Raw genomic sequence first — 27,025 nt, forward strand, 5'->3', positions numbered from 1 at the left:
TGTGAGATGGAGAATAACGGCTGTGCACATTTGGCCGACCCTTTACAGTCCGCTCCCATTTAGACTCCCATAATTTCCTCCTCCCATCAGGGAGAGCGAGGTGCGGAGAGGTCGGGCGGCTGCGGAGGGTGGGGTCCCAGGAGAGCGCGAGGCCCAGAGGAAGGGTGAGCACCGGGTTGGGGGTGCGCGGTGCGTCGCCGGGGGTGGGCGCCGGGCGCGGGCGGGTGTGGGGCGGGCCGGCTACGGGCCGGGAGGGGAGGGGGGAGGCGGGCTCCGCCGGCACACGCCGCGCCTGGCAGGCGGCCTGAGCGCGTGCGAAGAGCCGCCGCCGCCGCCGCCGCCGCCGCTCGGGGTCGCCTTGAGCCCCAGATTCCCCAGCGCTGGCTCGCATGGCAGCCGCCTGGGCGCCCGGCCCCGCGACCCGCTAAGGGCGGTCCAGCGCCCCGGCCCAGCCCTTCAGCTGAGTCCGTCGGATCCGGCCTCGCTCTGCGCCCCGGGGCGCGCCGCCTCCCAGCCCGAGGTGAGGACCGCGAGGGCAGGGGCGCGCTGGGCTGGGGGCGTTCTGGGGTGCCCAGGCCCCGCGCCGCGGCCGAGCCGAGTGCCGTGAAGGTAGGAAGGGGATGCGGGAGCAAGTCCTGCGGGGAGTCGGAGGTGGGGGGCAGAGACTGCTCGCTGCCGGGAACCAGCCCCCTAGTCGCCCCCGTGCTCGAGGACGCCCCTCGGCGCTGTTCCCTGTCCCTCTCCGTCCGACTGCGTTCCCCGGCCCTTCCAGTGTCCTGACCTCGCTCTGCGCTGCCCATCTTTCAACTCCTTCCTACAGAGCCCCCTCCCGGTTCCTGTCTCCAATCCCCTCGTCTGCTCAGACCTTCCCAGCCCCCTCCCTCCGCTGCCCCCACCGCTTTTTTCTGTCTGGATGCCCCTCTCCCCTCTCGGCTCGTTATCACTCGGAACCGGAATCTGTGCCGCTATCTCCGCGTCCGGCCGCCTCCCAGCCTGTGCCGTCCCACAGGTGTCCGCACGTCTGGCGGTCCGTCTGTCCCTCCCGGGGCCGGGGCTGACCATGCCCAGCGGCTGCCGCTGCCTACATCTCGTGTGCCTGTTGTGCATCCTGGGGGCACCCGTAAAGCCTGCCCGAGGTGAGCGCTCCCCTGGGCTCAGGTCACGGCCCTGTGCGGCTGTCCCTCCCTTGCACGTTGACCTCTGCCGGCCAGAGATGGCACTGCAGGCGCTCCGACCCGCGGGGTTGGCGACACCCAGGACATCCCTTTGGAATGGGTTGAGTCTCTGTTCTGCCCTGTCCCAGAGCTGAGTCCACCCAATTACTGGGACCCTGCATCCTCTCCCTAGCCCCGCATCTCAGGCAGCTGAGCGCTGACCCCGGGCTCACCCCTCTCACATCAATCTCTTTCAGCTGATGACTGCAGCTCCCACTGTGACCTGGCCCACGGCTGCTGTGCGCCTGATGGCTCCTGCAGGTACCTCTCCGAGCACGTGCTCCCAAACGCTGTGCTCCACATTTCCCGGGCCTCCACACCCACAACCAGCTCAAGCCCCAGAGCAGAATGTCTAGGGGCTTAAGACTCTACTGCTCTCTCCCCATCCCCTCGTGCACATGGCACACAGGGCAGAAGGCCAGCCCTTCACCCTGTGCTTACTCCTCCCCAGTTCCCCTTTGCCTTGCCTCTCCTTTGCTTCTTCTAGCTTACAGCTCCCCACTTCACTCTCCCAACCAGGCATTCTGCAACATTCCTCTTCAAGATACCAGGAGAAAGACCCAAAGCTTGAGGGAGTGTGGAGAGTGGGAGCCATAAGGAAAAGGGGAGATAAAGGAAAGACATAAATAGAATTGGTTTAGCCTGGAAAAGAAAGGCTGTTGCAAGGGTTGCTGCGGAGAAGCGCTTACGAGAGTCTTTTCTGATGAATTTGAGTAATTGACTCACTGGGGTGGGGCTGGGCAAATTCTGCAGCAGGAGGAAAAGAGTGTCTGGTCATAAGGAAATGAGCTGACAGGGCAAGGTCCCGAGGGTGCTTGGGACTCTCTGAAGTAGAGCAGGCCTTTGCCCTGGAATCAGGGTAGGAAGATAGTCCTGATGACCTTTCAAGGTCACTCTTTTTAGAAAAAATGTTTCTAAGCACCTCAGACATGCCAGGAGTTGTGCTGGGGGCACTTAGACATCATCGTAATTTCCTCCTCCACACATCCCTGCCAGGTGTATCCCTAGTTTACAGGTGAAAAAAACTGAGGCTCAGAAAGGTTAGACAAAGTGCAGAACCAGGACTTGAATGCTGGTGTCTGATGGTCTGATACCATATATGTGTCCCGTGACCTTGCACAGCCCTATATCAACCCGGGATAGGCCTGCTTTCACTTGGGGGCTGCCATATTTGTTTCCTAGAAGCTTTGATCTTGCCTCCTCCATTTCTTCACATCCTTCTACCCAGAGCCCTGACCCTGTGCTTCTCCCCATCAGGTGTGACCCGGGCTGGGAGGGGCTGCACTGTGAGCGCTGTGTGAGGATGCCTGGCTGCCAGCATGGTACCTGCCACCAGCCCTGGCAGTGCATCTGTCACAGTGGCTGGGCAGGCAAGTTCTGTGACAAAGGTAGGGGAGTAGAGAGGGTAGCTGTTGTTTGGGGACCCCATGTGTCTTGGGAGAACGTCCATCCTTATTTATTGAGCGCCTCTTGTGTCTGGCTCAAACCCGAAAATATATGGTAGCTTATAATTTTAGACTTTATACCTATCTGTTGTCTGAACTGGTCCTAAACACAACCCTATGTGGTAGGCAAGACACCTGCGGAAAACTGTACTCATATCACAGATGAGGAAACTGAGATCTACAGGCAAGATACAACTTGCCCAAAGGCACTTTGAGACAGACTAACAGGGCCAGGGCTGAGTGCCTCCCGACTCCAAATTCAGTGTTGTTGTTTTCCCCCACTACACTGTACCAGCCCAGGCTGGGATTGTAGTATGAGCCACGCCCACAGAACTTTGGGTGGGGCCTGGGCAGGTCTGGGTGCCAGACATGAGGGGCTAACCCCGAGCCCTCCTGGTCTCCTCTCCAGATGAGCACATCTGTACCACACAGTCCCCCTGCCGGAACGGAGGCCAGTGCGTATATGACGGGGGCGGCAAGTACCACTGTGTGTGCCCACCGGGCTTCCACGGCCGTGACTGTGAGCGCAAGGCCGGACCCTGTGAGCAGGCAGGGTGAGTGCTGGCCCCAGGTTAGATGAGGATCTGGTGATGGAGGAGAGAGGACTGTTGAGAGGATGGTGGGGCAGCGTTAGGGCTGACGGTCAGAAGTCCCACACGGGGGTACTCGAAGATAAAACCCGGTCTGTCAGAGTATCTGTAGGGTTTCTCAACTTTTTTGGTACCATGTGAACCATTTCTCCAACAACAAAAATCTACAGGGGCTGGAGGTGTAACACATCAGTGTGTGACTCCCCTGGGTGGGGAGGCTGAGGGCCTAGGACTCCCCTCATCCTCCCAGGAAGGGTGGCACGCAGCCCCTAAAGTTGTTCCACACAGCAGCCTTATGCCTCGTGGTGAATGGGGAAATGGCCTACAGGTCTGGACTCTTCCTCATTTCCAGGTCAAGCCTGAGAGCCTGCGTGGATAATAACTGTACACTTGCCTTGAGCCTTGCTTTGGGGCCAGGCCCTCTGCTACTTGCTTGACCCTGGATTATCTCATCTAACCCTTACCATTTGGGAAGCTGGGTACTGCTCTTATCCCATTTTTATTTTTTTAAAAAACTTATTTAAAATTTCTTTAACACTTTTATTTATTTATTTGTTGGCCGTGCTGTGCAGCTTGTGGGATCTTAGTTCCTCAACCAGGGATCGAACGCAGGCCCTTGGCAGTGAAAGCAGAGTCCTAACCACTGGATCGCCAGGGAATTCCCCTAATCCTAGTTTTAAAATGAGGCATTTGAGTCTCACAGAAAAGTGGCTCAAGGTGACATAGCTAGAAGGGGGGTGGTAGTGGTGGCAGTGATCAGGATGTCCACCCGGGCTACCCTGCAGATGGCAGTCGGTAAAATGCCCTCTCCCACCCCACTCAGCTCCCCGTGCCGGAATGGCGGGCAGTGCCAGGACGACCAGGGCTTCGCCCTCAACTTCACATGCCGCTGCTTGGCGGGCTTTGTGGGTGCCCGCTGTGAGGTGAACGTGGACGACTGTCTGATGCGGCCTTGTGCTAACGGCGCCACCTGCCTGGACGGCATCAACCGCTTCTCCTGCCTCTGCCCTGAGGGCTTTGCTGGGCGCTTCTGCACCATCAACCTGGATGACTGTGCCAGCCACCCATGCCAGAGAGGGGCCCGCTGTCGGGACCGGGTCCACGACTTTGACTGTCTCTGCCCAAGTGGCTATGGTGGCAAGACTTGCGAGCTAGTCTTACCCGTCCCAGATCCCGCCACCATAGCGGACATCCCCCCGGGGCCCACCTTGGCTGTGGTGGTACCTGCCACGGGGCCTGTTCCCCACAGCGGGGGCGCCGGTCTGCTGCGCATCTCCGTGAAGGAGGTAGTGCGGAGGCAAGAGGCCAGGCTGGGCGAATCCAGCCTGGTGGCCGTGGTGCTGTTTGGGGCTGTCACTGCCGCTCTGGTCCTGTCCACGGTGTTGCTGACCCTGAGGGCCTGGCGCCGGGGTGTCTGCCCCCCTGGACCCTGTTGCTACTCTGCCCCACACTATGCCCCGGCGCACCAGGACCAGGAGTGTCAGGTTAGCATGCTGTCGGCAGGGCTCCCCCTGCCGCCTGACTTGCCCCCTGAGCCTGGGAAGACCACAGCACTGTGATGGAGGTGGGGGTTTTCCTGCCCCCTCCTTCGTCTCCTCTGCCGCTCAGAGTGGATTGGCCCTTTCTCGCCACCCCTCAGCTGGGATACCCAACACTGAGGGACCTCAGCCTCATGCCAGAAATATTATTTTTTTAATACAGAGTGTAAGATGGAACTTTATCAAATAAAACTATGGAAGTGCACGTGGGCTCCTTTGTCAGAAAAAACCCGCCTGGAGTCCCAGATGCAAGAGGGCCAGAGCAGAGGCCTGCTTCTGGGGAAGCCGCAGGACTCTGCCCCCGAGAAGGAGTGGTTTGTAAAGAGGAGCCCAGGGTACCCTTTTCCCCTCTGCGGAGGTGAGAGAGAGGTAGAGCCACAGAAGGGTGTAAACAGCGGCAGGCCCCCCGTACCAGGCAGCAGTGGGTAGCACAGAGGGAGGCCCTGTGGGCAGGGACGCGGGGCCCTCAGGGAGAGGAGCGGGCTCCCTGCTGGCTGCTCTGCAGCAGCTGCTGGAACAGCGAGTGGGGCTGGCTGCGCAGGACAGTGGGGGAGTCCAGCTCCGCCACCCTCCCGGCTTGCAGCACCAACACCCGGTCTGAGTTCAGGATCGTGTTGAGCCTGCGTGGGAGAGGGTGGTCAGCGTGGGGATGGAGGACGACGCCCTAGAGAAAGTTGACCTGCTTTCCCTCCTCTTCTCCTCTGGACAGCACCAGCCTGCCCCACAGGCTTCAGCCCCTGGCTCTGTGCTAGGGGAGGGGCTGCAGGCTCCCTCAGACAATGTGCTACAAAGGGCCTGGGTTGGTGCCTGGAGAACACGGAGCTGAGATTCATGGAGGTTGGAATCTCTGGAGCCCTGACCCCTGGGGTTTCTGAAAGGAAGGGAGGCTATGGGTCCATGACACCTTAGCCCCTGGTTAGATTCTCACTCTGGATGCCTACACACCTGTGGGCGATGGTCAGCACTGTCTTGCTGGCAAAGCGTTTACAGATGGTCTGCTGGAGCAGCTGGTCTGTCTTCTGGTCCACGCTTGCTGTGGCCTCGTCGATACACAAGATCTGGACCATGTGGAGAGGATGAGCAGGGAGGAGGGAGAAGAGAGTCAGCCGTGGCTGCTACATAAGCCCCAGCCCCCGCCTCCTGGTCTGGCGCAGGCCAGCCCACAGCTCCCCACCTCCAGCTCTAAAAGAAACGCTAACTAGGTCCCTTGAGACCTCTCCCAGTCCACTCCCTCACCCCCCACCCCTCACACGTCCCCTGCCTTCTTCCTGGCCCTCTCGAATGTCCCTTCCTCTTGTCTTACCTTGGCATCTGTGAGGAGAGCCCTGGCCAGACACAGCAGCTGCCTCTGCCCCAGAGATAAGCTCCGGCCCCCCTCGCCCAGCTCGCCATCCAGACCACCTGCAAAGCGCAGCATCTTCATCCCTGAGTTCTGAGCCTCCCTCAACCCCCTCCCTGCTCACTCCTGCCACCATGCAGGACAGGACCTAGAACTCACCCATAGACATGATCACCTCACTCAGGTGGCACTGCTCCAGGGCCTGCCACAGGGCCCTGTCCTCGTACAGACCCCGGGGGTCCAGGTTTTCCCGAACACTTCCACTGAACAAAAAGGGCTCCTGGGGGATGATTGCCAGCTGGGATCTGGGGGATGAGGACGGGACGGGACATGGGGGTCTTGGCTGGAGATGTGGCCACTTCTGCTCCCAGCACAGGTTTTAGCTATAGGTCCAGCCCTTCAGAAAAGCTTGGGGATAAGACCTGAAGGTAACCCCCGTCCTGTTCCCCGCTTGGTCAGCCATGTACCTAGAACTGTGCCAGTGCTATGAGGAATACCAAAGGAACCAAAGGCCTAGACTCTGCCCTTAAGGAGCTTACATCTCACTGAGGGGCAAAACAGAACAAGCACGAGCTAAACCGTATGGTACTGACTCCCATCATGGGACAGCAGTGGATGGCAAAGAATGACCAGAGGGGACCAAGGAATGACTGGATAGGGGATGCTTCAAGGTTGGAAGCGGGCCTGAAATCGGGTCCTGAGGAGCCATATGGTCAACCTATGGCCACCACAGGTTAGAAGAGAAGGCAGGAAGGCCAGGGCCAGGGCCTGGGATCAGTAATGGGCTTTAGGACAGAGCATCCCTACCTTTTTCCACATCATGGAACTCAGAAAAAATGATACTAGGGCAACGTGGTTGGGAGGCGTGTTTAGCTCCAGGTGAGACCCCTTGTGGCCAGAGGAAACTGGCCCAGGTCTCCAGCTGTCCCAAGCACCGCCTGCCAAGCCCGAGGTCACAGCACCTGGGAGGCTCTGACTCAGGAGGCAGTGACTGGTGGTCTAGAGCGGAAGGTGTATGCTGGGAAGTACAAGGTGAACCTGGGAAGGTGAAAACCTTAGGACCACAGCTGTGAACCCCGACCTGAGCACTGGCAGCTCACTATCCTCGCCTGCTTGTCCCATCCTCCGTCTCACCTGATCAACCCTGTCTGCCCTGAGTTTATATAAAGCCTTCCTAACTGGGCCTTCCTCTAAGTGCCAGTAGTCTGGTCCCCTCTCCTCCCTCCCCCAGACCTGAGCTCGGCCAGCTCCAGCTGGCTGGTGTCCACGCCGTCCAGCAGCACTCGCCCAGAACTGGGTTCTAGCAGCCGAAAGAGCACCAACAACAGGGAAGACTTGCCAGAGCCCGTGCGGCCCACGATGCCCAGCTTCTCTCCAGGCTGCACGTAGAAGGTCACCCCATCCAGGGCATTGGGCAGCCCTGGCCGGTACACCAACACCACATCCTGGAACTCCACGCTCCCCTGGCTCAGCCAGCCAATGCCCAGCTGGTGGGGTCCGTGGGTGGGAGAGGGAGGGAGATGGGTGAGATGGGGAGGAATGAGGAGAGTGGAAGGGAGAGGAATGAGGGATGGATGCCCTGAGAGGAGAGGTGGGGGAAACGAGGAGTGATGGTGGGATGGACACAAAAATCAGGAAGATCACAGGGGACGGTACAGGAGCAGAGAAAAAATGGTGGGGGGCACAAGGAAAGGAACTGGGGGAGAGACTGGGGCCGTCAGGAGGATCCTTCAGGGTTCTAGCACCCAGGCTGGGGTGAGGGCGCAGGCTACCTGCGGCCGCTGGCCCTGGGGCTCCTGGGGCAGGTCACAGGAGTATTCCTCCAGCCGCTCGACGCTCACCATCATGGCTTCTGTCTGTGTGAAGCTGCTCACCAAGCCGGAGAGCAGGCCCGTCAGGGACAGGGCGTAGGACAGTGACAGGCCCACAAGTCCTGGGGGAAGGGAACACAATTGCCAGGGGAGGCTTGGACGCTGGGATGTGTGTGGGGATGGCTGGGAAGAACGGGTGAACCCTGAGCTGTGGACCGTGGGCATTTAGAGGAAGCTGGCATTGATGCAAGAAGATGCAGGAGCCAGCCCAGGCCCACAGGAGGCTGGCTGCAGCAGAGTGGAAAGGCTACGAGGGAGGACGGGTGGAAGGCAGGTGGGCTAGGGCCAGTTGCTAAGTACTGAGGACGGATGAGCAGGGAGGGGCGGAGATCAGAAGACTTGACTAGTCCCAGATCCACGACCACCAGGGTGAGTGACTCCTCGAGACTCAGTTTCCTCAACTCTAAAATGCGTGGGTGATGAGAATGACAACATATCCTCACAGGGAACCCTGGCTGGGAGGTGAAAATGCTTGGGGCTGTAGGGGCAGTGCAGGGAGAGGTCTGGGGCAGGTGCTGGGAAGAACACACTTCTGAGGTGAGAGTGAAGGGTCCCGGGGCGGCACCTGGGTTGGCGAGGCCCTGCTGGTGCTGCACCAGGGCGATGCCTGCGATGGCGCTGACCACTGCAGCCCCCATTAACTGTAGCCGAATGTCCAGCCACTGCATCGTGGCGCTGGCAGCAAACTGGCACCTCTGGTTTAGCTCCAGGAGTCTCTGGTTCTCCTCCTCAAACCTGGGGGGAGCCACGCCACAGCTGCACGGACCTGCCCAGACGCCCTGCCCGTAGGATGCCTCCTGCTCGGAGCTGACCTGCACGCCCACAGGCTGCACCTCAGTGGTACGGAGGAGCCAATGTGCTCTCTCGTAGGGGTCTGCTCAGCGTCACTCTCCCCCTTTTCTGTTTCTTTCCTCTTCCCCCTATGCCCTCACCCACCCTTCCCTTCTCAGGAGACTGAGACCCGACCCCCTTCTTCTCAGGGGTGCCCCCTCCCCCCAGCACCTCACCCCCCTCGCACTGGTTGGAGGAGGCGGACCTCACACACCTGTAGGTGGTCCCAGTGGCCCGGAGCACAGGGAGGCCCGCCAAGGTGTCAGCCAGGTGGGTGTAGAGAGGAGACAGGGTGAGGCTGCCCAGGCGCCGCAGCTCCCTCGAGGAGGCCCTGTAGTGGCGCTGCACGCGATAGTGGATGAGGCTCAAAGGCGGCAGCAGCAGCAGCAGCCAGGGCAGGCCAGAGCCCAGCACAGCCAGGAGGCCCAGCAGGCCTGCCGCGTTGGCCAGGAGGATGTTGAGGATGAAGGGCAGGCTGTCATCCGCACAGGCCACGTCGGAGGAAAAGCGGTTGAGGACCCGGCCCGTGGGCGTGGAGTCGAAGAAAGTCACCGGCGCCTGGGAGGAGGGGTGTGGGTGGGCCAGGGCAGGGGTCAGCAGAGAAGCCATGGAGGCAGCCCCTGGGGGAGGTGGGCTGGGGGGAAAGGCCCAAGGTAGAGAAGAGGAAAGGAGTAAAGTGTCCCCAGAGTTTGGGGGCACTGAGGCGGGGCTGGAGGAGCTTAGAGGAAGAATACCCCAGGTGGGAAAGAGACAGTCTCTCCCATCCCTCTGGCTAGCGGGGGCCCTGAGAGGCCAGGCGGGCCACCCCTCTACTTCTGTGCTAGGCGTGCCTACCCCCCTTTCAAGGGCAGGTAGCTAATCTCTTTCCAGAAGATGGAGTCTTCAGGCCATGAGTGAGACTTAGTTAGACGTTAGGAGGAACATTCTGATTGCCTGTGGCGGGACAGAGTGGTGAGGGCGGCAGTCAAAGTCCACACTGTCCCATGGTCAAGCGCTCAGGCTCCGGAGTCAGACTGCTTCTTGGATTCCAGCCCTGCCACTTACCAGATGTGAGACCCCACGTAAGAGGGCTTCATCTCCTCAAGGCCCCTGTCCCTCATCTCAAAAAGGGGGATAGTAATGAAACTGTACCTCCCGGGGCTGACAGCAGGACTGAAGCCACAGACAGCAGTCAGGAGCTTAGTAGGGTCTGCCTGCCACAGAGCAGGTGCTTGGTAACTGCTAGCTATTCAGACTACTTACTACTGGGAGGTACGGTCTCAAAGACCCTTTCCCTTTCTCTACCTTCCCTGTCCCCCAACTCTCTGCCTTTACTTGGGGATCAGTCCTATCTTAAGGCAGGGCACTAGGTCAAAAGGCTTGCTGAGGGCTTCCCTGGTGGCGCAGTGGTTGAGAGTCTGCCTGTCGATGCAGGGGACATGGGTTCGTGCCCCGGTCTGGGAAGATCCCACATGCCGCGGAGCGGCTGGGCCCGTGAGCCATGGCCGCTGAGCCTGCGCGTCCGGAGCCTGTGCTCCGCAACAGGAGAGAGGCCACAACAGTGAGAGGCCCGAGTACCGCAAAAAAAAAAAAAAAAAAAAAAAAAAAAAAAAGGGCTTGCTGAAGCATTTCCTAAAGCCAGCTTATGAGAAATTAATTCCTTCACAGCCTGAAGATGTGGGCAGACAGTGGGCAGCTGCTCCTGGTGAGGCAAGGGAAAGACCCACGTGTCCTGGGTTCACGGCCACAGAACTAGCCTTGCCCAGGTTGCACACACTCTCAGAGCCTGTTTCCTCATCTGTAAAATGAGGATAATAGTACCCACCTCACAGGGTTATAATGAGACCCTAATAAGATAACAGACAAAAAAAGAGCTTCGTAATAATAACAACATCGTTAATAATAATTGTAATTGGGCACTTAGTATATGCCAGGTACTATATCCTAAGCACTTTCGATGTACTGATTAATCCTCATGATGACCTATGGGGCAAGCAACAGACTATATATACACACAGCAACAGGGATGGACCTTAGAAAGACTCTAAATAAAAACTGAGAAAAGGAATGTCATTTATGAAACTATGTGCACACAAAACACAGGCATTTTGCAAAAAGCCAAAAAGATACATATTAAACACACCTAGGATGGCTGCTTATCAAGGGAAGGAGAGGAAATGAAAACAGGGTTTGCAGATAAATAGGAATGGATTAATACATAAAATTAAAGAGGGATCTCACGTGAACTAAGGGGTGATTAACTCAGTCCTCTGCGCCGGAAGTAAATCTGAGGAAGATTCTCTTCTCCCCGCTTTATAGATGAGGAAGCTATAGGCCTAAGTAATTGGGTTTGAACCCAGGCAGCTGCTCTGTGCTTGGCCTCTCCAGGTCTCAAGTGCTGCACCCATCTGTGAGGGGCTGTTTTCTCCTGAGGACCAGGAGGGGGGACGGGCCCCTGATGGAGCCCAGGTACCGGAAGGGCCCCCCATGCCACCCCCACCCTCCCATCCCCTCACCATGAGGACTCGACTCAGCAGGCGGCGGTGCAGGGTGGCGGCTGCTCGGAGGGTACCCGCTGCAAAGAGCACTGCCCGGAGAAGGGTGCAGAGGGAGTTGACGCCAGCAATGGTCGCATACACGGTGAGGTAAAAACGGATGTCTGAGGAGCCATTGGGGGCAGCTTTGGGCAGTGGGAACACTGAGGTGCTGGGTGGTGGGGAGGGGGCTGTGGGTAACCAAAAGTGGGGCCACTCAGGGGTCCCTTCCCCACGGCCCCTCCCAACGCCACTGCTCCCCACCCTCCAGGAGACACAGGCCCTGGAACACCAGCCCCCCAACTCACTCCCTGCCTGGCAACCACTCTGAGAGCCCCAGGCCTGCTCCTGGCCCCAGCCACTCACTAGAGGCTTCCAGGGAAGAAGAAGAGCAACTGGGCAGACAGGGGCCCTGCGGAGCCCAGGCTGGTGGGAGCTGGCGCCTCCTGGGAGCTATTCTTGGCTGCCTTCAGCTGAGCGATCCAGTGGGCGAGCCACCAGTCAGCCGAATTCCTGGTTGCTGGGTGGGGATGGGAAGGAGAAAGCTGCCAGACAGCTCATCTTCTTCCTTCTATTCAGACAGCCCCGTTTCCACCCTCCTCCCCAGCCGTCCCCACCTTATGTCCTCCCCAGTGTCCACTTCTTTCCTGGGCCCATCACCCTTCAACTCTGGGGAGAGCGTGATCTTGAATCTGCAGAACGGGAGTCAGCCTTGGGGGCAGATCAGAAGAAGGCTACGGAGCATCCCCGCTCCCCCCCGGCTCCCGGTTCCTGGGACCCTCAGAACTGGGGACATGTCTCTAGTCCCAGCTGTCGCCCACACATGGTCGAGTGTCTGGGCTTTGTAGTGATTAGTACAAGGTGATGGATGTGATGGGGACCTAGGCGACAGGGCTGGGGGTGGGATGAAGGCCTGCAGGGTTTACTCCTACCTTGCATGAGGAGCAGAGAGAAGAGGATGGCGAGGGCCAGGCCCCAGCCCACGGCCCTCCAGTATGCACGGTACACGTGGAAGGCCACGGCGCCCTCCTTCTTGCTTTCTTCCTGCAGCAGGCGGCCAGACGTGCTCTCCTCCACCTCCAGCCCCTCCTTTGTTTTCTCTGGGTTCTGTACTGATTGGGCTGTGACTGTGAGAATCAGGGAGGTGGGCGGGGGGGTATTAAGCTTACAGGATGACAGTTGAAAACCTTAGTGTTTTCAGGGGCAGGCAAGCTTCCTAGAAACATCTCCCTACAAGTGTGGTGGCGAAGAGCAGGCTCTTTCCTCTCACCCCGGGCCGTACCTGGGTCAGACTCTTGTCCATCCTCAGCCCAGGCTTTGGGGGCAGCTTGTACCAATGGCAGGATCTCAGAAGGGGGCCCTGGAAGGCAGCAGGGGAGATTAGGAGGGGGCTCTTCTGGGTATATTCTATGCCTTTCTAGACATGTGAGCCAATCCACCTCCCATGCTCTTTGGACCCCCTCCCTGACCTACCCTAGCAGGGCTGTGCCCTGGACCCGCAGACTCTGAGCAGGACCATCAAGTCCATCCCTCTCTGTCTGGAGTCCGATCAGCACAGACAGAAAATGTTCACCCCTGGGAGGAGAGTCACGGCCACCTGTGAGAACCCTGTCCAGAGGCACCTCTCACTACCGCTGGGCTTTCTCCTCATGCTTCCTGGAACTCCTAACCCGCTGGTGGAGCCTCATCTGCTCCTGTTTCTCTCCACTGAACGTGCCAATGGTCATGTCCCTCTGGATAATAATCCACCAGAGTTTCTGTTTATTTGTTTTTAAATAAAATGATTGTTCTAAACCTGACTGCTTTCCTTTCTCCGAGGACATCAAACTGTTTTCTGAGATCCTGGGCCTCTAAGTTCCCAAAGCTCCCAGTCACAAAGCCTGCGTCACAAAGCCACAGGCTCCTTTCCCTCCTGCTCTCTGTTCCTCACACCAGTTTTGTGAAGGCAGAAGAGGGTCTCCCATTAGACAGAAGTATGACGGGGCCCAGATCACACACAGAGGGGGTGGCAGAGTCTGCACTTGACAATCCATCTGTCGCACCCGAGCAGATGGCTCCCTCGCTCAGCCGGGCTCCCACCCTGGTGGCCCACATTACCAGCCTGGATGAGGCGCCCGGCCTCCATCAGCAGCACCACGTCAGCCCTCTCCAGGTACTCGGTGCGGTGGGTGCACAGCAGCCGCGTGGTGTGGCTCAGCACTCCCAGGATGCACCTGTGCAGCAGGTGGTTGGCCACGTCCGCATCCACGGCGGCCAGAGGGTCATCAAGGAGATAGAGCTCCTTCTCCTAGGGAGAGGTGGGGGCATCATGGATATCAAGTCCTCTGGCCAGAACCCAGACCTCTCCTAGGACGTGATCTTGAGGCCATCCCGGAATATGGTTGAGAGGAACTCTGGGGCTACAGCAGTAAAGAAGGTGGTGAGACCAGAGGGTGGACTTCCCTCCAGTTATGCAAGGCCAGTGCCCCAGGGCCAGTGTTCAGCTTTGCTGGGTCCCAGTGCCTCAAGCCACATAATGCTTTTTAAAGAGCCTTTAATTCTGCCTTCAATCTACAAAAGGGGGCTGGGATGGCCAAGGGACCAACACCTTAGGAGTATGCAGGGGAGAGGGAAGAAACCGGATGCCTATGAAAATATCCCCACACTGCCCCCTCCCCAGCGAAGCTCCCGAGGCTCCGGGCTCCCCCATCTTCAACTTACCTGGTAGACGGCACGAGCAAGGGCAATCCGGGCCCGCTGTCCTCCGCTGAGGGTCACACCCTTCTCCCCCACCTCTGTCTGGTCCCCAGCAGGCAGGATCTGACAGGACAGGCACCGCAGTGTTGGTCAGCGAGCCCCCCAATACTTTCCACCCCATTTCCTATCCCTCTGTAGGGAAGAGATGGAGGGGGTCAGAGAGCCAGGGAACTTGAGGAGACTGGACTTGACTTTGGGGTATGTGAGCCAGAGGGGACAAACCACAACTCCAACAAAAAAGAGCATTTGTTGAACACGTTTTTCTTCTTTTTTTTTCTTGAGGAATTTTTAATAAGCTTTCCTTTTTTTGTTTTTTGTTTTTCTGGCTGCGCCACGCAGCATGCTGAATCTTAGTTCCCCAACCTGGGATCGAACCCGTGGCTCCTGCAGTGGAAGCGCGGAGTCTTAACAACTGGACTGCCAGGGAAGTCCCCTGTTGAACACTTTCTATGTGCTGAGCACATTACAGGCATCATCTCATCTGACCCCCACGGAAACCTTATGAAGTTGACGTTATTTCATTTTCACAGATGAGACCAAAGTTCAGAGTAAGTACCCTGCCCAAGGTCATTCCACAGCTAGCAAAGGGCAGGACACGAATGTAGATCCTTAACCACTCTGTCACACTCACTACCCTGCCTTTTCAACAGGCAAGGATGAAGATGGCCAAATTCAAAGTGAAACTTTCCTAGGTTTTTAGAGAAGGAAGGTATCCCGAGCCTTGGAAGAGGTATCCTGTGGCCTTGGGAGAGGTCTCCTTAGCTAAGGGGTCCCCATACCAGAGGAAGCACCTGTGGTCGACCAGATGGTGGCTCCCCTGAGGGAAAAGCTTTGTGATTCATTTTTCTTAGTACACAGAACAGCTCCCTGTACCCAGGAGGCATTTGGGAAATGCCTGATGTAGAAACAAATGATAAGTGGACATAAGATGCTCCATGGTTGGAGTCAAAGGTCCTCCTTTCCAGGGAAGTTCCACATCTACCTGGACAGGGTTGTGCTGATGACAGTCCTGCAGGGGATATGGGGGTTGGGTGGGAAAGTCACGGGAGAAAGCTGGACTCTCATCCCCCTTAAATTTAGCATTCTGGATGTGGGGGGTCTGATGGGCTTGCCAGACTTCTCTAGAATAACCTTGACTCTTCCAGTGGGAGGTGGGAGAAGGCCTCTTGAATCAGATCATTAGCCAGATGTACAGAGAGCTAAGCCTCATAGGAAACCCTCCCCTAGTCCCAAAGGCTGCAGGGTTCCCTCGGCTGCTGTGTGGAACACCCAGTCTCCCCCCCACCCCCACCCAGGCCCTGTGCAGAAGCTGGACACTCTGGGAGGATCAAAGCCTGATGGCCAGTCCTGGGTAAATGATGCCTGAGTACAAGCAACCCCTTCCCAGAGAAGCAAGTCTCTGACCTGCGGTGTTAGGGACGCGGGGAAGCGGGCGGCCAGGCACTCACGCTGAGGTCATCGTTGAGGGCACAGGCTTCCAGCACTTCCTTGTACAGCTGGGCATCAAACGTCTTCCCAAAGAGGATGTTGTCTCGGATGGTGGCAAACTGGATCCAGGGTTCCTGGGTGGCCAGGCCAAAGCCTTTGGACAGCCTCCACACTGCCACCCGCCCCCGCAGCCTGCAGAGAACCAGGCCAGCAGCATGGGAGGCTGGCGCCCCGCTGGTCCCCTTTCTGCCCAGCCCCTGCCTCTCAGAAGCCTCTCCAGATTGCTGTCTTTTACACGGGGTCCCGCTCCATGTCACATGGCTCTCTAGATGGGCAGCCACTGAGGTCGAGGGATCCTAATGAGGCTGGAGGCTCACTCTGGACGGGGAAGGGAAGAAATTGCTCTTCGGCTGCAGCCAAGCAGCTGTCATATGTCGATGTGCTCAGAAGAGAGTGTGGCCACCACCCTGCACTCATTCATTCTCACCATGAAATAAGAAGGCCCTCCCTCACACCTCTGCTCCTCTCTGGATCCCTCCCGTGCACAAGCACACTTTCTGAAAGAGTAGCTGATGCCGGCTGTTTCCATTTATTTCTTCACTCACTATTACAGCACTTCTAACACTCTGTGGTGATGGTTTTGAGAACCCACTTTCACTTCCTTCCCCTTTACAGACTGAGAACTCTCCCAAGAAACGGACCATGTCTTGCTCATCCTGGCATCCTGTGGCCTCTAAAAAGGTGTCCACCATGTAGCAGGGGCCAGGAAAGTGCTGACGAAGGGCAGAGCTGAGGACACAGGGCGCTGGAAGTTGCTTACCTGTGCAGCTCTCCCGCGATGGCAGCCAGCAGTGAGCTCTTCCCGCAGCCCACCTTCCCCACGATGCCCACCAGCATACCCTGCAAGGAAGCCACACAAGTGTCAGGTCTCCCTCCTGAGGCCCTGGGATAGCAATCATCCCATGGAGGCTTCTCTCTAGGGAAAGAATTCTCCACCCCACAGGCTGAGCTGTGCCTCAGTGACAGATGCCGTGTGGCCCCAGGGGAGTAGGGTGTTTTATTCTCCACTCAGAGAAGCATCAGTTTCACTGTGTGAAGGGCCTTTGGAGAGCAGCAGTGTGCCAGAGAGCACGGGAGGAAAACTGCCTGAGAACTTCCAAGGAAAGGTCTGAGGCAGGCGACCCAGGATGGGGTGAGGGGAAGGAAGGACTCCAGGCTTTGGGGCCCGGATGCTGGGCTGGCTAACTCCACCTGCAGCTAGATTTCTTTTTTTTTCTTTTTTATAATAAGTTTATTTATATATTTTTGGCTGCGTTGGGTCTTCATCGCTGTGCTTGCGCCTTCTCTAGTTGCGGTGAGAGGGGGCTACTCTTCGTTGTGCTGTGCGGGCTTCTCATTGCGGTGTCTTCTCTTGTTGCGGAGCATGGGCTCTAGGCGTGCGGGCTTCTGTAGTTGTGGCTCACAGGCTCAGTAGTTGTGGCTCGCGGGCTGTAGAGAGCAGGCTCAGTAGTTGTGGCGCACGGGCTTAGTTGCTCCGCCACATGCGGGATCTTCCTGGACCAGGGCTCGAACCTGTGTCCCCTGCACTGGCAGGCAGAGTCTTAGCCACTGCGCCACCTGGGAAGTCCCTGCAGCTAGATTTCTAATAGCTCAGGGCAAAAACAATGTTTTGCACAGGTACCCATTTCTGTGATTTGCAGTTTAAAATTCTCTGTGCTCCCTTCCTTGCTTAGTTGTAACATACATTCATGGAGCTATACTCTTTGTACACAATGGAAAAAAATTCCTTCCACAGAAACAGGTGGGGGCTTCCCTGGTGGCGCAGTGGTTGGGAGTGCGCCTGCCGATGCGGGGAACACGGGTTCGTGCCCTGGTCTGGGAAGATCCCACATGCCGCAGAGCAGCTGGGCCCGTGAGCCATGGCCGCTGAGCCTGCGCGTCCGGAGCCTGTGCTCCGCAACGGGAGAGGCCACAACAGTGAGAGGCCCGTGTACCGCAAAAAAAAAAAAAAAAAGAAACAGGTGGGGCTCCTAGCAGCTCTGACTGTGATGTCCCACACTGCCAGCCAGGGTTAGCCTATCTTCGAGTGGACACCAGACCAACCTGAGACCCTTCCCTGGGAAGCCTCCCTCTTTCTGGCTGTGGCCTGTAAGTGGAAGGGCTCTCTGCAGTCTTCTGCTCGTGGAGAGCAGGTCCACAGAGAGAGAAGAATGAGGCAGATACAGAAAGAGAAGCAGACGGAAGGAGCTGCTCGGCGAGTCGAGGCCTGGCTCTGGGCTGCTGCTGAGATCTGCCCACGTGCTTGCCTGTGGATCCCGCAATTCATCTCTATATCCTTCTTACAAATTCTTGTTGGCTTAAGCTAGCTCCAGTGGGTTTCTATGACTTATATCCAAAAAAGCCCCAACTGACACATTAGTAAAATTCCTTTCAAAAATTCCAGCCTTGTCTTGCCTGAACTAAGAGGAAAAACAAAACATTCAGCGCAAGCCAGAAACATGAGCCAAACGCGGCAGAGGCAGTTCAGGCTCCACTGGAGGACGCTGGGTTGAGCTGTGGGGCAAAGGGTTGGACACGGGTCAGGGGAGAGTGAAAACTCAGGACTCGGTGAAGAGGAGTTGCCGTCCTGCCAGGAATGTTCTTTCAAGTGCTTCTTTGATGATGTATGCCAGAGTGTGAGTCACAGGGTGTGATTCCTTTTCACCAGGCTAAATAGAGGATTATCTATACCATTTTCAAAATCCTTCTGAGCAGATGCTGCTGGGCCTCTCCCGGAGGTCCCTACCCCGGGGAAGATGCTGGATAAGTTCTGGAGTCTGTTCTGAACTCAACAGCCCCTGAGGGACACGGAGAGAAAAATGCAATTGTTGGACTGGACTGGGTAGATGTGAATGGTCTGGTGACCAGGGAGAGATGTGACTGCTCTGAAGTGGTTGTGTGTTAGAAAACTGACATTCAGAGATAAGGTATCATCTCCTCTCCAATGAGAACCTGCTCACCAAAACCTCTCTGGTCCTTCCCTCAGTAATTAGAGCCACTGGGCCATCTTGCTATGATTGGCTCTGTCCTTGTTTATCCGTCACTGAGCTTGCATGTCCCTCGTCAGTCCGGGGATTCTACTAGGGTGTCTGACCAACCAACCTTCTTCACTTCGAGGTGACTGATGAAGGTGTCCTGGCTGGTTCCAACTGGGTCCCAGGAGAAGAGGGCTTCATGTAGCTCCAAGGCTGTAGATGGCTCTGTCGGAGGATCTGAACAAGGAAGAAGCCACTCAGCTTGGGCTTCTAATCCACAATCTACCCGCCCAGGGCTAATTCAGCCTCAGTCTTGGTCTGAGGATTCTCCCCCAGGAAATGGCCACCTGTCCCGCCTAAATTCTGCTGCCTCTGGCTCCTCTTGGCAGCATCTGTGTACAGCAACCAAGGGGCTACAGTTCCCTCCTCCCCTGTGCCAGGTTCTGCCCTCCAGCTTCCCCTTACCTGGGCTGTAGCAGGCCTGGGGGTTGTGGTTGGGAAGGTCGAGGAAACGCTGGATCCGGTCCAGGGACACTTTGGCCTCCAGGAGGCCATTGATCACCCAAGGGAAGTTGTTGAGGGGAAGAATAAGCATGTGCACCAGTGCCAGGGCCGTGAACACCTAAGTGGGGTCGAAGGTGGGGGGAAAGGTTGGAGCATCACCTGAAGCTTGGGAATTATCTGAAGGCCTGCTCTATGGGTGGCCCTGCAGACAGGTCTGTGGAGGGGAAAACAGTGCAGCAGCAAAACTGAGGAGCTTGCTGGACAATCTTGGGTTAGAGGTGGCAGAGGTGGCCAGTCCAAGAATCCCAGAAATTCCAGATACTCCTCCAGGGATCCAGGTTGCTCCCTGATAAGCACACACACCTAGCTCACTCTGAGACCTTCTCAGAATTTCCAAGTACAACATCACCTGGCTATACCCAGCACTGGATCCACCCTGCACTGGATCATGAACTTTTCCTCCAAGGCCATCAGAATGAGGATAAGGGGACCTAACCAGAAGTAGGACAGAAAGAGGAGAGGAAAGAAAGGAATTCCTTCGCAGAGGGAAGGGTTATATATCCGAGGCTCCAGATGAAAGGTCCCTTCAGAGAATTTCTCCTTGGTTGGGAAAGGATAAGGCAGCCAGGGACCCTCCATCCCTCCTTCCCAGCCAGCACTGAGGGCCCCAGTCCACCCCTCACTCCACTGCAGTCTCCTTGCTGCTGCTTCTCTCCCATGCATTCCTACAGCCGTCCCCTCCCCTCCTGGTCCTCACCTTGGTGGCAGTGAGCTGGTGCCCCATGAGGACGTAGGTGATGAAGATGACGATGGAGATGACGACTGGCAGGGCAGCCCACAGGTACACACAGGCTGCATCCAGGTACTTGATGACCCAGAGTCGCCCCAGCTCTTGAGCTCGGCAGGCCTCTACACGGGCCCCCAGCGCCTGCTCCCACCCGAAGAACTTGATGACACGAATGCCACTCAGCAGCTCTGTCACGAGCTAGGGGTGGGGACAAGAGAGCAGTACAAAGTGGAGACACTGCTCACGTGTGTTCTCCTCTGCTCAGTCTCCCCCAGGATCCTGGCACAAGATGTCAGGTATTCTGAGCCCCCATATGCTCCAGCTGGGGGCAGGCTGGAGCTGGAATCCTCCCACCTTCCTAGATGAAGCGGCGGAAAGTAAAGGGGGGGTCAGGTGGTATGGGAACTATTTCTATCGGAGTATACAGGTGTAGGAGGGCACACCACAGCCCAGAGTCAGGCAGATGACAGGGCCAGGCAAGACAGGCAAGGGCCAGAGGAACTCCTTGAATCCTAACATTCAAACATCCCCAGCCTGCAAGCCAGGGAGGCACTGGGAGCCTTCCCAGGTGGCCCCGGAGACTAGTCAATAGCTGTCATGGGTAGGGGAAAAGGCCTCATGCCATAACCAGCTTTCAGAGACACCACCCTCCCCATTAGCACTCGGAGCTACTGCCGTAAGAGGTTGACAACCACGCTGTATGGATTCCCTAAGCCCATCATCCCCTCTGGAAAGGTACTACAATCACTGCACAACCCAGAACGACTCAGCCAGACCCTCACACCTAGAGTTGGCCCAGGCAGGAGAGAGACCTACTCCTTTCCCCACAGCCCACCCCTAAGAGGTAGCTGGGGTGCTCCTAGGCCTCTTCACATGCGGTTGTGGGGTGCTCTGTGCCTGAGATGAGGAGGTGGGAGATTGGGTCCTGGCTCTAACACTAAAATCCCATTTGGCCCCAGACAGGTTACCTCCTACCTCCTAGGGTTGCTCTTAGGGCTGCACGAGCTAATACTATAATATTCCTAACAGGCTACACTTACTTAGTGCTTACTTTGGGACTGGTACTTGCCAAGCAGTATCTCATACGATCCTCCAACTATGTTATGAGGCAAGCTATTATTATCCTCATTTTACAGATGAGGAAACGAAGTCCCAAAGAGGTTAAGTGACTTGTCTGAAGTGATTAAACTAGTAAGTGGTAGAGTTGGGATGTGAACCCATGTCTGTCTTTCTCCAGTCTGAGCTCTCAACTTCTAGATCACACTCACTCTCTCAGGCACAGTGCATGGGAGGACCTGGGGACTCTGGATAACTGAGGGACCCCAAACGGCCCCTCACCTTAACCCGTGCATCCTTGTGCTGTAGCATCTCCTGGTTGCTGGCCATGATTCGGGTGGCAATCACTTTGTTGACGGGAACCAGCAGCAGTGCCAGGATCAGACCACCCACGAAGGCCACATCCACCTGCTGATGCAGCAGGTAGAGGGTAATGGCCAGCTGCAGGGGCAGGCCCCAGGCCTCATGGAAGCTCCCAGCAAAGTTGAGCAGCCGCTCAGAGTCGGTGCCTAGTAGGTTCAGGATCTCCCCAGTGGGAGGGCGTCCGGGCCCCAGCTGTAAAGCCTTTCGGTACAAGATGTTCAGCACAGCCCCCCGTGCCTGAAGTGTCACCTTCCGCACCTCATACCCATACTGATTCTGCAGCACAGCGCCCAGAACGGCCCCACCGGCCAGCCCCAGGGCATAGAGCAGGCCATTGCTTAGTGGCTCCTGCCCCTCCTCCAGGAAGCCCACCAGTAGGGACAGTAGCAAGGGTCCTGAGAATCCCAGCATGGTTCCCACCAGCTTCAGCAGTCCAAGTGCCAGGTAGCGCTGCCCCAAGGCCCCATACAGGGCCCTCCACATTCGGGTCCCCTCCTGCCATTGTGCCTGGAAGACACGGGCTAGGTAGGTTGGGTGCAGCCTGTCGGGGAGGCGGCAAGTGTCCTGGGGCTGCCGGAGCTCTCCACGGGCCCCACGGGCCAGCAATGGTGCCAGCCAGGCATAGGAAAAGCGTGATAGCCAGCTCTCCCCATCTTCAGCTACCTCGGGTTCCTGTCCCTCGGAGAGAAGGAGCTCCTGGGCCCAGGGTTCCTGTGGCCGCCCAGGGACTGCCCAGCCCAGTCCATAGGCCAAGAGTGCAGCCAGCTGCAGGATGAGAAGGCATAGGCGGGAGAGGGGCCCTGGGAGAAGTGGAGGCAGAAGTGTGCCTCGCTGGCAGTGCCATAGCAGGGTCAGCACTAGGGCTGGGGCTGGCAGGAAGGCAGTCAGAGTCAAGGCCAAGGGCCCCCGGGAGCAGCCATGAGGGGAGTGAGCCAACACCCACAGGGCCAGGCTGTGGCTGATCCAGGCCACAGCTGCCACGCCCCCGGCCAGCACCTCTAGCCCTATGGGCCCTGGGCCTGCCCCCGGTGGCAAAACGACTGGAAAGAGGTCTAGCAGTGGAAAAATGGAGAGCAGGAAGGAGGCTGCAAGTCGGACCCGCCAGCCAGGACTGCAGCGCGGGATGTAACCTGGATTCCTGGGGACAAGGGGGAAAAGAGAAAAGGAGGCATATCGCGGCTGACTCAGGGTCCAGACATACCTCCAGTAACTCACTTACCTAGAGGGAATCAACTCACTTTCCTGCCTGTGTACTTTATTTCCATCCCATTTTACTCTGGAACTCAGGGTCTTTTCTCCCAGGAAATCTTCCTGGATTAACCTAACCCATTTTTCTAATCTACCTATACCATTTCTTGTCATTCTTTTGCCACAGAAATAAAAAATTCTGAGTTAATGTTGTACGGAACATGAAGACCCCAATTACAAAAAACACCAAAGAACAAACAAAAAAATCCCCCAAAACCTGAATTTTCTTACAGATAACAACTAAGAGATGAGTTTTCATTTTTACAAAAGTATCTACATAGAATAACCCTTAAATTCATCCGAAGCACTATTAGATGGATAAAAATTTGACTTACATACAGCTTCTATACACTAACACTATAGCCTAAATTTTCTGAAGCCTCAGAATATTCTACTCTCTGTTTCTCCAATGGCTGTAGAAGATGGTGTGGATCATTTTTGTGACTCCATTAGCTGAAGAAAAACCTCTTTTCAGTTTTGTTTGTATCATCTTGGCTTGCAAAAAGCGTTTTTAATAAACAAAAGGGTTATCTGCCTGCATTAAAAATCAAGTACCGGGGGGCTTCCCTAGTGGCGCAGTGGTTAAGAATCCACCTGCCCATGCAGGGGACACGGGTTCGAGCCCTGCTCTGGGAAGATCCCACATGCCGCGGAGCAACTAAGCCCATGCACCACAACTACTGAGCCTGTGTTCTAGAGCCTGCGAGCCACAACTACTGAGTCCGCGTGCCACAACTACTGAAGCCCGCGCGCCTAGAGCCTGTGCTCCGCGACAAGAGAAGCCACTGCAATGAGAAGCCCGCGCACCACAACAAAGAGTAGACCCTGCTCGCCGCAATTAGAGAAAGCCTGCGCGCAGCAATGAAGACCCAATGCAGCCAAAAATTAATTAATTAATTTTTTAAAAACTCAAGTGCAGGAAAACACACCTGCAACAGTACATATCAGAACACCTTGAAGGTTCATATAAGAAGAGGTTCATATAAAAACACATAAATCTGTATTCCCTTTGTTGTTGGTAGGGCTGGGTTACTGAAAATTTTAATTGTAGGTTAAAATGTTTTGGGTTTCTTTTAAAAAATTCAGTGATCACAGTTATATGGAGGGGTTTACATTCAGATAAAAGTCAACCTTTAATAATTCTTTTTTCTAAGATGTGGGGACAGAAGAACATTGTGAGCCCTTGGAGGCTGGTACACTGGCTCCAAGCTGGCCATTAACCAGTCTTATGAACTCAGGCAAGACTCTTTCCTTCTCTGCATCTCATTTTCCTCATCAGCACAGTGAGCAGTGAGGAGTCTGGACCCAAAGCCCTCTGAGGTCCTTTCCTGTCTGAGACTCTGGATCTCTCTAAACCTTTTCAGCAACTTGCAAAAATCTGTTAAATGAAGTGAGATAACCACAATTTCTGTGGATTACATGTTGGTCTTTCTTGCCTTCTCCTTACACTGTGAGTTCCCAAAGGACTAGGCCAACTTTTTTTTTTTTTTTCGGTACTCGGGCCTCTCACTGCTGTGGCCTCTCCCCTTGCGGAGCACAGGCTCTGGATGCGCTGGCTCAGCGGCCATGGCTCACGGGCCCAGCCGCTCCGCGGCATGTGGGATCCTCCCGGACTGGGGCACGAACCCGTGTCCCCTGCATCGGCAGGCGGACTCTCAACGACTGCACCACCAGGGAAGCCCTAGGCCAACTTTTAAAAGATACTCCTCTGAGCACAGATAATCCTTCTGAGTTAGTCAGTGTCACTCTGTGCTGACTGACTAACCCTCTCCAGACTTTTGTCTCTGCATAAGAGACAAATCAGGATTACTCCCAGACCAAGCAATTCTGAAGCCTCTCCTACACAAGGAAGGGATTCATCATCCTCTAACTCATCTTAGGTAAGGACATAGTCTGTCCATTGGACTAGGGACTCCCAAAGACAGACCAGACATTCCTCCTGCCTTATCAGTAGCCAGAGTGAGATTAACTTTAGCCATATCTAGACATACAGGAACTAAGTACAAAATCAAGGTGAGTTTAGCACCTACACCTTATAGCCCCAAATTCAGGAAGGATTAAGGTTCTGATTTTGCTCTTCTCTTCTACCGACTGCTTCCTCTCCAACGAGTACATATGCTTTTCTTAGCCTAGAAACACTGAGGTTTCCTAGATGGAAGTGGTGAGAAACTGGTCCAACATCTTCGGCACACGTTAACCTTTTTGGCTTAAAAACATTGCTCACCCACTTTTGCCTCCAATTCGTGACAACTGTGTTTGCGCATCTGAAAATCTACAAAAGTGATGATTTCTATCATGCATCAGGCCTTTAAAAATGTGCCAAGCACTGCACTATATGCTTAAATGCATTATCTAAGTTAAATCTCCCGACAATGTTATGAGGCTCAGGGAAGCCAGGTAACTTGCCCCAAACAGCCACAATGCTGCAGAGTGGTTATGCCCACATTTTATTCTACTTTTGCCCCCTACTCCAGAGATCTCACTATTTCGGTTACACTTCCGCGGAGATGTGGGTTTCGAGTGAGGTCTGCAAGAACACAAGGACAGATCTCTTGCACCCACCTCGGGTTGCCCCAGTGGCAGGCACTGAGCACAGCGAGGAGCGCGTGGGGCAGGGCGCTGAGCACCAGCTGGGTGAAGCAGTGGCCGGTGGTGTCCCCTTCCCACACAGGGAGAGGCTGCGACACGCTGGTGCCGCACAGGTGGGCCAGGAACCGCTCCATGGAGGCCTCACCTGAGAGGAAAGCAGAGGGTGGAGGGAGGGAAGGACCCTCCCAGAGAGAGGGGAATCCGCGTTCCCAAGTGCTAGGCGCAGGCAGGCAGCAGGCACCCGAGGGGGCGGGACGCTGACCAGGAAGCGGGGATGGAGCAGAGTGACAGCGCGTCCCCTGCCGGACCTCCCCGCCTTCAACCCCGCCCACAAAGCGGGACCTTCCCTTGCTGCCGCCCCGAAACCAGACACCGCCCGTTCTTGCGTTACCTCAGCGGTAGAAAGGGAGTTGGCTTGGCTCCCAGGAGCAGGCGGCTTTCTGGACTGGTCACCTGGCCGGGCTTCGCTTTTCCCACTCCCTGCGTCCCCGCCCCCAGAGATCTGGAACCTATCACCTGAAGAAGCTGTTTTTCCACCGGATCCCGAGATCCTCAGCACTGGTGGGAGCAAAAGAGCGTGCTGCCGGCTTGGGACCCTGACCAGGCTCGCATGGCACCCCCTAGAGGCGGGATGACCTCCCAAATTTTGCAGGGCTTCTGTGCGCCTGCGCATCTCGCCCTCCCCCCACCTCCGCCTCCCCCTCCCCCTCCCCCTCCCTCTCTCTCTATGGAGGCGAGCCCCTTGTATTATGGCGCGCTTATGCTGCCTCTCAGGACACTTGCAAATGCACTGATCTCAGCTCCTCTAATGCAGCGTCAGCCATACCCTCTCACGTAGAGTACTCGCTCCCATCTGTTTACTGTTTACTAGCAGGCACATGCATTGCACTCTAATTCTTACAGCTTGACAGCGATGGGAAGCCAAACATGCGAGCCTCGTGCCGCTTACGGACACTTGAACCATTTCCTTCCTTACTCCAAGGCTGTATGGCCTTGGGGAAGTTGCCTAACGTCTAGGAACCTTAGCTTCTTTGTCATTACAAAGGGGGCAATAACACCACTACCGAAGTAGTGTTGAGAGAGTTGAATAATTCATTTACAGTGCTAAGTGCAAGTGCCTTGCTTAGAGTAGTAACGCAATAAATAAATCTTTTAGGAAAGCAGTGGAAGAACATAAGCTTTTAGTTCAATGGACCTCAGTTTGAATCCTGACCCCACCAATTTTTAGCAGTGTGATCTTGGGCAAGTCACTTCTGCATCTTAGTTTTATTATTTGTTTAAGGGGCATGGTATTGGTATAGATCTGACACAAGTATGTGCAGCGCCCAAAGAAAATAGCTCAGCAAATAACTATGATAATCCCATTTAATCTCAGTAAGAAGCCTCTCATTAGATTCTCTAATGTCAGAAGTTAATGTTCCTAACACAGCATTGTAAGTCAACTATACTTCAATAAAAATATTTAAATGAAATTAATGGTCCTATTTTTACAAATTTAGAAGTGTAGGTGTACATTTCACACCCCCTAATAATTAATGGATCATTTAGGCATTGATCATCAATGGCTGCTAACTCACAAAAAGAGAGACAACCAAAAGTTGTGTGCCTCCTTATGAAAAGTAAAATATTCTTGCCAAAAAAATCTAACTTGAATTGATCGAGCCACTATATCTAATTATCTAGTTGCAAGAAACACAGGACACAGTTAAACAATACAGAGCTACTTGCAAGTTTATATTAGCCACTATAAACAAGTACATCGTCCTATACAAAGCTAAAATGTGTTTCACTGCATGTGTATGAGCAGGATGGGGTGAAGTTAATTGTGGGGAATCTAAGAACCAGAGGACAGGAGGGCTCTTTAGAGAGACCACTTCTGAAGAGAGGGTCAGTTAATGGTTCTGTTAAAGGTTACTCCTCCTTTACCACCTTCCACCCCCACCTATGGCCAACTTGGTG

The 27,025-nt window shown here is 55.6% G+C and overlaps 2 protein-coding genes across 9 annotated transcripts; one reads left to right on the forward strand and one right to left on the reverse strand.

Annotated features, from left to right (window-relative positions):
* Positions 1 to 4,992, forward strand: DLK2 (delta like non-canonical Notch ligand 2). 7 transcript variants are annotated; one of them, XM_033864200.2, is made up of 6 exons: positions 1 to 164; positions 1,010 to 1,136; positions 1,412 to 1,475; positions 2,472 to 2,602; positions 3,069 to 3,213; positions 4,073 to 4,992. In XM_033864200.2, the coding sequence occupies exons 2-6, from the start codon at positions 1,061 to 1,063 to the stop codon at positions 4,806 to 4,808; spliced, it is 1,152 nt and encodes a 383-aa protein (XP_033720091.1). In that variant the 5' UTR covers positions 1 to 164; positions 1,010 to 1,060; the 3' UTR covers positions 4,809 to 4,992. The 7 variants fall into 7 exon arrangements, with proteins under 7 accessions (XP_033720091.1, XP_033720086.1, XP_033720089.1 ...); XM_033864195.2 differs by lacking the exon at positions 1 to 164 and adding an exon at positions 276 to 609 and having other exon boundaries at positions 821 to 1,136; XM_033864198.2 differs by lacking the exon at positions 1 to 164 and adding an exon at positions 276 to 609.
* ABCC10 (ATP binding cassette subfamily C member 10) lies at positions 4,923 to 25,651 on the reverse strand. 2 transcript variants are annotated; one of them, XM_033864194.2, is made up of 22 exons: positions 25,458 to 25,647; positions 25,040 to 25,211; positions 21,149 to 22,367; positions 19,781 to 20,008; positions 18,985 to 19,141; positions 18,647 to 18,756; positions 16,326 to 16,405; positions 15,526 to 15,697; positions 14,042 to 14,140; positions 13,439 to 13,628; positions 12,624 to 12,701; positions 12,274 to 12,468; positions 11,708 to 11,861; positions 11,324 to 11,513; positions 9,043 to 9,386; positions 8,563 to 8,732; positions 7,899 to 8,059; positions 7,360 to 7,613; positions 6,286 to 6,431; positions 6,091 to 6,188; positions 5,733 to 5,845; positions 4,923 to 5,407 (listed from the first exon to the last, which is right to left on the reverse strand). In XM_033864194.2, the coding sequence occupies exons 2-22, from the start codon at positions 25,198 to 25,200 to the stop codon at positions 5,254 to 5,256; spliced, it is 4,473 nt and encodes a 1,490-aa protein (XP_033720085.1). In that variant the 5' UTR covers positions 25,201 to 25,211; positions 25,458 to 25,647; the 3' UTR covers positions 4,923 to 5,253. The 2 variants fall into 2 exon arrangements, 1 of the variants encoding a protein (XP_033720085.1); XR_012334447.1 differs by lacking the exon at positions 4,923 to 5,407 and having other exon boundaries at positions 5,750 to 5,845; positions 7,466 to 7,613; positions 25,458 to 25,651.
* Between the last annotated feature and the right edge of the window lie 1,374 nt (positions 25,652 to 27,025).

The sequence above is a fragment of the Tursiops truncatus genome, chromosome 10 (assembly GCF_011762595.2).
Source record: "Tursiops truncatus isolate mTurTru1 chromosome 10, mTurTru1.mat.Y, whole genome shotgun sequence".
Lineage (NCBI taxonomy): Eukaryota > Metazoa > Chordata > Mammalia > Artiodactyla > Delphinidae > Tursiops > Tursiops truncatus.

Coding starts and splice junctions, on each gene's coding strand:
- DLK2 (XM_033864195.2), top strand. CDS start 914: ATGCCCCTCTCCCCTCTCGGCTCGTTATCACTCGGAACCGGAATCTGT. Junction 1,137..1,411: donor ACCCGTAAAGCCTGCCCGAG/GTGAGCGCTCCC, acceptor AATCTCTTTCAG/CTGATGACTGCAGCTCCCAC. Junction 1,476..2,471: donor GCGCCTGATGGCTCCTGCAG/GTACCTCTCCGA, acceptor TCTCCCCATCAG/GTGTGACCCGGGCTGGGAGG.
- ABCC10 (XM_033864194.2), bottom strand. CDS start 25,200: ATGGAGCGGTTCCTGGCCCACCTGTGCGGCACCAGCGTGTCGCAGCCT. Junction 14,141..15,525: donor CCCTCAACGATGACCTCAGC/GTGAGTGCCTGG, acceptor CTGTCCTGTCAG/ATCCTGCCTGCTGGGGACCA. Junction 8,060..8,562: donor GCAGGGCCTCGCCAACCCAG/GTGCCGCCCCGG, acceptor CCCTTCCCCCAG/GACTTGTGGGCCTGTCACTG.